The 8,306-nt window shown below is 55.0% G+C and overlaps 2 protein-coding genes across 2 annotated transcripts in view; one reads left to right on the top strand and one right to left on the bottom strand.

The window, feature by feature from the left end:
• Nucleotides 1-4,394: 4,394 nt before the first annotated feature.
• VDBG_03461 (C6 transcription factor OefC) lies at nt 4,395-6,618 on the top strand (the record flags this gene model as incomplete). The annotated part of the gene is made up of 3 exons (XM_003005462.1): nt 4,395-4,884; nt 4,977-5,027; nt 5,084-6,618. 3 exons carry the CDS (start codon nt 4,395-4,397, stop codon nt 6,616-6,618), a joined length of 2,076 nt encoding a protein of 691 aa, XP_003005508.1.
• Nucleotides 6,619-7,630: 1,012 nt separating this feature from the next.
• The window catches only part of VDBG_03462 (conserved hypothetical protein), a gene marked incomplete at both ends in the record, with an annotated part of 2,307 nt that continues 1,631 nt past the window's right edge, over nt 7,631-8,306 (bottom strand). The window contains 2 exons of the mRNA XM_003005463.1: nt 7,631-7,806; nt 8,090-8,227. Of these exons, the coding sequence (XP_003005509.1) occupies nt 7,631-7,806; nt 8,090-8,227 (314 nt within the window). The remainder of the gene's footprint in view (nt 7,807-8,089; nt 8,228-8,306) is intronic.

Here is an 8,306-nt window from a genome sequence, read left to right on the forward strand (position 1 = left end):
GCATTGAAGCGACAGTAAAAATCAAAGGCGACAGAGGATAACCAGTATAGTGTCAGATAGGCAGGGCGACTGGCGGTGTGACGCATGATCTGGCAAGTGGTCATTGTGTTGAACTACTGACGATGGCTTTCATCGGACCCGGGTGGTTGCGCAAGCTCTTCAGGCGGAGTTCCCCGAGGCGGGGAAGATTGTAGGCACTTATTGTTCCACGTGATGCGCGTTCTTCTTGATCTTCCCTCACATATGGGGGCCGACATGGACAACTCGATTTCTGACCGTTAGAAATAATATTTGACGTCGGCTGTGGGCAGGTGCAGAACCAGCATCCTCAAGAAGTGCATCTTTGCAGATGTGGCAAGTAGCCTCGCCATGGACCTGACGATGTCGGGCAGCCAACGAAGCATCTGCATGACGGGATCAACCCAGGGTGCTAGGACTACCAGCAATACCAGGCGGCCAGGCTTGAGGGATGTTGGTGGGAGTGGCTGGCGAAGATCACCCGACGGGAGCGATCTCATTACGCATTGATTGAGAGGGTGTACGTGCGTGGTGGGGCGTCGAGACGGGCGAAGACGGGACGCACCGTTTCGCGAGTCAAAAGAGAGGGTGAAGTGTGTCTGTGGTTGAAGTCGTTTTGGACAGCCCGCGTGATGCCAGTTAAGGCGTAGCGGCAGGGCTAAGGGCGACGGCGCCATAGGTGGCTTGCCCGCTCTGACCATGATCGTCGACCTGACTGAGCAACAGATACTATCAACTCAGCCATGCGTATAAAGGCGGTCGGGACTACAGGAGATGGAGGCTTGGATCAAGAGCGGTCTGGCATGTTGAGACAGTCCCGAGGGCGTCTCATTCTAACCTGGGCCTTGACATAACAAGGCGCAATTCAAAAGGGCCATGCAACTGAACTTTTGGCAGGCTACTTAGGTGCATCTCCTGTTGCTCGTTAGAGCGCGCAAGGCACCGATGACGCGTCGGAAGAGCACAAACCCGGGCTGCGCGTTATGACTGGGGGGGACTTACCATGTACAACAAGGGCTCCAGAAAGCGGCGATCTGGCCGAGAGAGGGAAGAGCGTCGAGGTTAGCAAGGCGCGTGCGCTCAATGAATGGCGGAAAGGAGAATTGCGGCTGCGAGACCGAGACAGGGCCACAAGGCACGCAAAAGGCACAGGCGAATGAGGCGGCCCAGACCGGTCGAAAGGCGTCTGGGGTTGATTTGTGCCCCCCAAGAAATTGAAGCCATCGTGGGATTTCGCAGGCGGACAAGGCGGGGTAAGAGAAGGCGAGGACTTGGCTGGCGGCAAAGGGAACGAGTAGAATGTCCCGTGGGAGGGATCGACTTCCAAACGAGCACCATGCCCTTGCCGCTCATTGTGCCGTGTGTTGTGTTTTGTGGTGTTGCTAGCTGCGCCGGCTTTTCAAATTCCGCTACTGTTCCGCATATACTCAGCCGACGACATGGATCTTCCGTGATGGAACTCGACAGGTCGACGGTGACCAGAGGACGCCATAATCGATTCCGGACTAGTGTTGAGAATGAGAGAGTTGGCTTGCGAAGACGAAGGCCTCTGAGGGAAACTTGATGTTGAGCAATGTCTCTTGCCCCCTCAATTAGTGCATTCAACCTCCTCCCTGGGTACCTAGGTAGGTGGTACCTGAGGTGTTTCGGAACGGAAGGCAAGGCCCCCGCAGGCGACTTGGGCAAGAGGCAGGAAAAGACGTTCCTCCCTCCACCTTGCTCAGAGCCCGCACAGGCCATATGAGACACTGCACAGTCACTACCTGCCAGGGTCCTTACAGCGCTCACTTGGCCCCCGCTTCTACTCAAGAGGCAACTCAACCATGATCACCCCTGTTGCATTGGCCTTGGGATTTGACAGGACTACTCTCAGCTGCCGACCCAAGCCAAGGACGTGGGAAGAGCATTGATTCGGACGCTCGAAAAGCCGCCGAACGTGCTTGCGATGGCGCTTAAGTTTGCGACAATGTTCTCACCACCAAGGCATGCGTCGTTGATGCGACGGTCGCTGGTCGATTGACGATTGCCGATCATCATCAGCCTCTGAGGGACATGAGAGACAAGTCTCGAAACCCGCATTCCTTCTTCAACGGGAACACTGCGCGACCCCCCAAATTTGTCGGCTGTCGGGGTGCATAGTGCTCTACGAGCAGCCTCACGGGTTCCGTCATCGTCGTCCAACCACGAGGACAGCGGAAACTTGCCTTCGTGCAGCCCAGAAACAACGTACCGATTCCCGACACAGGTGTCCCCCCACACTCTGCTCCGCATCTCAAACACTACCATGCACGACCAGGGCTCGGCGCCACAGCGAGCGGAGTATTGCGGTCATCAGGAGGACGAAAGAGAGGGAGGGAGGGCGGATCCCAGCAACCAACCTACGTTGCCTGTCTTTGGACCCTCCTCATCTGCACCAGCCCGGGCACTGCCTGACTGTGACGAAGCCTACCGGCCGTTGATGACGACCGTAGCAGCAGCAGCAGCAATAACCGGTTCAAGACATCGTCCCAGCCCAGAGCGACGCACTTGTCGCCGAGGGAGTTGACCACCAATACAATTGAATGGGAACGAAAGTGGACCGTGCATCAGCCCCCAAAGTCCAGAGCAGAGCGAGCATGTACCATGTAGCCCACCTACCTGATGATGGAGTGAAGACCCATGTCAGGGAAATGGGAAATTCTACGGCCAGCAAATGAGCAAAGGTCTTGGCGCCGTGGGGTTCTGATGGCTCGGAAGTACCCAGTCATCTTGGTTGTGCCATCCACCCTGTCCTTACAGCTCATCACCCGAGAGGGGTCAGGGGGTAACGGCCCAAAGGTATGAGTGAGCGGGGGTCCAGGTCAATGTCAAGGTCAAGGTCAAGGCCGGAAGTCAGGCCAAGCCTAGCTGGTTTCCTAGTCAAGGAGCCTCCAGGTGATCTTCAGACGTTGGCTTGGCTGCTCATCGCCGTGGCCAAAGATGCCACACCCGGGCACCGACCAGCACACCGCATCGAAACACCACTGACGAGGACGACGGCTGTGTCCGAATCTGGCTGCCAACCAGCCTTCCTCTTACCAAACACATACCGAGCCAGCTGCGTGGGAGGAGGGTTGGGGCCGGGTTGGGGCCCCCTTCCCTCAAAGGAGCCAGTCAACGCCCACGAAAAAACTGCTTTACTACCCAGCTCGATGTCCTCTTATCAGAAACCTTGTCGTCAAGTGCAGCGAGGCACTCGGCCGGCAGCAAACATCCTTCATTGACCTCCCGAGGCTACCACCGGTGTCTCGTCAGTCACTCACTCGAGGACCACACACTTGCTCACACCAGATCATCTTGGGTATGGCCGATCCTTGCCATGCTCCACGGCTTTGACGGCAGATGTGGACGCCGAGGAAATCACTTGGCTGCTGGTACGACGTGAGTGGTCATCCCACGATGTCTTCACCCACTCGGCCGACGAGTCGCGCGTCGTGGAGCTAAGGAGGTCGCCCACAAGGTCGATCTTGGAGCTCATCGCCTCCAAGTGGCTCCGAGTGGAGTGAAAATGCGAGACTCCGCTGACGGCTCTCACGACTAATGAATGCCCAAATCGAACGCTCGGCCGCAGGACACTGTAAGGCGACGCCAGGCGAAGGAGCGTAACGCACGATAGTGGCTGTCGCTCGTTGACGAGCATGCATCGTGTTCAGTTCATCCAACCATCCCTGACGCCTTCTCGCTCAAATACCAGCGCCTAGTCAACTAGTATGCTAGCGCACATGTACCTGTGCCCGCAATGCACAGTCAATCCTGGCAGACCTTACTAACTATCGGCGCCTTTTGGCTTCGCAAGACAAGAAGGACCCTGGTCCCCGAACACGGTACCATCCATCTGCAAGCGCAGATGTGTTGACGCATCCCGCTCTTCGACCCCTGCTGACCCCATGTCTCTCTACACGTACAGCAGGTAGGGTAACAGTACTTACAATCCACTCCACCACCCTTCCCGCAGCCTCTCCTGTAGTCCTCGTTCCCCAATAAGACTACCCATGGCCTCAGCTCCTGCCTTCTGCCCCTCCATCTTTCGCTCCTCACCTTGCAGCGATTAATTGTACTTCCATCTCAGCGGGCCGCTGCGGGCTCGATCGCCAAATACATACCATTTGCCGCCTGTTTCCCCGTTAATCTCTTGCCCGCAACAATCAAGACTCGGCTAGTCAACAGTCTCCTTGTGCGTCCCTTCGTCACTACCACAATATTGCCTGCAACCTTGGCCTCGTATTCGTGCCGCCAATTCCCGGACTTGATTTCGGACCGCCTTGTCGAAACGAACTCTGTATATCGAAGTCGAGCAGCGGGTCATATTATCCACCCCTCCCGCGCTTTTCGTGGCATGGTCCCGCTACTGACGAGCAATGGACTCTGCATCGGTACCCGTGCAGTCAGATGAAGGCGATGCCTCCTGGTCTGACAATCATAGCATGTATTCGATCGAGAGCATGCATGACGACGCCTGCCAGCCGCAGTCGCCTGCCTCTGACTCCGCTCAATGGAATCTTGTCGAGTCGAGCTTGCCTACCGGTCACCTCTCACCCATCAGCACCGGCATGGATACTTCTTCCAACTCAGGTCCCTCTACTCACGACACCTCACTTGCCATGCCCAAGCTGGAACCTTTGGATGAGGACTTTTGCCTCGACAATGTCACTGAAGCCCCGGCAGCGGACCTAGACCACGGCAACGCTTCCTCTACGAACCCCAAGCTGAAGCGACCTAGAGGCCGGCCACGCAAACACCCACTCAACTCAGCCATTAACGCAGGCAAGGTCACGAAAGGCCGCTCGAAGACCGGTTGCATCACTTGCCGAAAGCGAAAGAAGAAATGCGATGAAGCGAAACCCCGATGTGAGACTTTGCTTCGGGGAATATCCTGGAGCTTGGCTCTTGCTAACTTCAATAGGTATGAACTGCGAGAAGAACGCTGTCGTTTGCCGAAGGCTACCACGAGAAGAAACTGTGGCGAAGTGGCAAGGACAAGGCATCTGACGGTAAGTTCAAGCTGGAAGACTTGCGCCACACTACATATACTTATTTCCAGCCTTAGACCACACTGAGGCGTCTGAAGATGCGGTAGTGTTCCACATGCAACCTCTTTTCCACGGCGTTGTCACTGTAGAGGACAGACTGTTTTGGAAGCATTACTATATGAGCCTGAGCAATGTCCTCACGGTCGAGGGCGAGGCCAAAAATGCGTTCAAGGACATTATCCTACCCTTAGCCAACAAACATCAGGGCGTCATGCACTCTGTCCTCGCTATGAGCAGTAAGCATATCGACTACGACACACCATACGGTGCCAAACTACTTCAGCAGAATCCCGGGACCTCACGTGCTGCCTTGCAGAGCCGAGCAGACTATCACCACCAGGCCGCTATGGACTCGTTTTACGCAGACATACAACGCAGCGCCGATGAAGGCGAGATAGATCAAAAAACCATCCTCTCAGCTCGCTACGCTCAAATACTCTGCCTACTCATCGGTACGCTCATCGAAGGCAATCCGCATGGAGAACACAGAGTTCACCTACGCGGCTATCAACTTCTCATCCAGCAGAATCCACCAGAGGATCCAACATATCTCGCGTTCATAACTGAGTTCTTCCAGTACCACATCTACGCCGACGAACTCGTTAGACATCCAGGCATGAATGGACCACGACTTACGTGCCAGGATTGGACCCCGCTAGCTTCTGCTGAGGCCCCCCGCCTCCTTGGTGTTTCTGATGGGCTCTTTCAACACCTACCTCAGGTTGCTGCAATCAAGGACACCATCCGGCAAAACATTTACAACGGTGCTGAGACTCGGGTGGACTACCATCTCCTGTGGCGTGCACAAGAGATTCAAGAGGCCATCGAGCAGTGGTCGCCAACATGGCCTGCGGGTGATAGCCGGCATAGAGTCGGGCTTGTGTACAAACACATGATGTTTCTGCACTTGTTCAGAACCATCTATCCACCTACAACTTCGCAGCAAGTTAGCATGCCACCGCTAGCGCCTCCTGCCGCTCCGGTGTCGCCTGCCGCATCTCGTCGTCCGTCACAAGTGTCACGACCTTTGACTGCCTCGAGCTGCTCCTCGTCGCCTGGACTCGGACCGACGACGGCATCCGTGGCTTCCATGACCTTTCAACAGCGTAGTCCGCCCGGATCCCGCAATCCCTCCAGGACAAGCTCCATGCATGAGCTCGATTCCTCGGCCGCCTCCGGTTTGTCGGCGTCCAAACAGCAACACCTATCGCCACCCCCCGTCAGGCGTTCACCCCATCATGATCGACGTATCACCGCCGCAGTTGACGAGTCCCTCACAATGATGGAGGGTTTCAAGCCTTTTGACCCGGCGTTGACATTGCTCCTGGTTCCTTGCCAGATTATCGGTGCTGCCTGCTTTGATCACCCACAACAGGAGCGCGTTCGTGGTATCATTCGACAGGTCCGAGGCTACACGGGCTTACGCAATTGTGACCGGACCAGCGAAGTTCTAGAAGAGGTCTGGCGGCTCATGGACGAGGGCGACTGGCTGTCCGCTTGGGATTGGCAAGGCGTTGCGCTGAAGATCGGCGCCGACTTCCTATGCACATGATTGTCATGATCAGTTGCTGGCATGTCGAACCAAGCGCAATCATCGTTACTGCGAGTCTCCGAGGACCTCGCGATGTCGACGAGGGTCGTCAAATTGGATTTTCGGAGCGATTTCATTTCTCTCATGTTCTTTTTCCTCCTTACTTCTGGGTGGCTTTTTGAAATTTGCTCCGATACCTGCTTCATGTTTCAAAGCACTGTTGTCGGCTGGTTATTAAGCAAGCAGGAACCCGACGGGCATATCATATTGAGGCGGAGTTGGTTAACTGGATAGGAGGCGGTATCGTCTATTTTTTGGCACGGGATATCTAAGCTCTCGTGAAGAACAAGCTGCTACGGCGTATCCGACCCGTCCGGAACAATTCGGGTATCAGGATTCAAGGTTGGATGGATATTGTGATAGGACTGCGTGGCTGCTGTGCGTGTCATAGTCTGCGAGCGCCCTAGTCGAGCACTCCTAGGAGAGCAATAAAGCTTTCGGGCCCTTGGAAAGGGCAAAGAATCGCGTCATTGATGGATCAAATGCTCGTCGAATTGCATTATTCGGGTCCTTTTCCAGTCTTTGAAAGACTTGGCCTGGGTTGTGGTCCCTTGTTCGCTCGGATATGTCTGTAGGCGGGTCTTTGAAAGCGAACATCCAAACCTGTACCTATGTCCTATGACTGACGAATATGCGGAGGTTTTCGGCAGGCTGAGTCTGCCAGTATGTGGTATTTAGTGTGCCGAACCAATCGGCATTCATAAAGCGCCTTGAAGGCTCCGGTATATTGGACAAGTGTTGGGTTTCTGATTGACAAGGCGCCGATCTGGCGTCTATTCTGATCCACTTCAAGGCAACCTCCAAGATGTTTCATTCCCAAATCGACCTGCCCACGTCAGATAGAAGGGGGGCGGGCGGCTGGATAAGCTGGGTAGTTTTCTCCTTCTTTTCTTTCACTACGCCATTGTGCGCATACACTCATAGGATCGGGACGCTGAAGAGCGGTTCAATGTACATATATGTTGCGTGCCGTTTACCCACTCTTGTGCGCATGTGACAAGTGAGGAAGCTGCAGGTCTGCGTGCATGCCAGGCTTGGCAGGTGGATGGATGGGCGGCGGGGTAGAAGAGACATCGTCGATCCAGTTCTGACGGACTTGGCATGTGCACCTTTTTGGCGGAGTGAAAAGACTTGTCTTGAGACTGGGGACTTGACATCGGTGGAGAGTACGTATAGCATCAAGAGATTTTGTCGAGTGATATCGAGCATTGCTATTATTGGCTGACAAAGAAAAACATGTCGTGCTCGAAATTACATAGCCTGGCCGGTACAGGGCGACCCGCGACCGGCTCTTGTATTTAGACAGTTGATCTTACATCATGCGTGGTAGACAGCAAGGAAATGAGTAAAAGAAACATATGAACCCTCAGGCTGCTGGGGTTCGAATACCGACAGCGACAAGATCATCCCGGATACATGCCGCGATCCTCACCTGGGACCACCTTGACGGTAAATCCGTTGCTCCCCTGTTTGGCGATCTCGTAATGTCCTCCCAGTACCAAATCTTTGGCGACCAATTCGCGCTGGCGGCCAAGACTCTCAATGTCGGCGATGCGGAGTGTCGTAGCTTCTAGGTGCTCGTTAAAGCCAGGTTCAGAACAGATCTGCCGGAAGGATGGTGCATGGGTACCGACGATGCTCGAACATCG

Source organism: Verticillium alfalfae, genomic scaffold (genome assembly GCF_000150825.1).
Source record: "Verticillium alfalfae VaMs.102 supercont1.4 genomic scaffold, whole genome shotgun sequence".
NCBI lineage: Eukaryota > Fungi > Ascomycota > Sordariomycetes > Glomerellales > Plectosphaerellaceae > Verticillium > Verticillium alfalfae.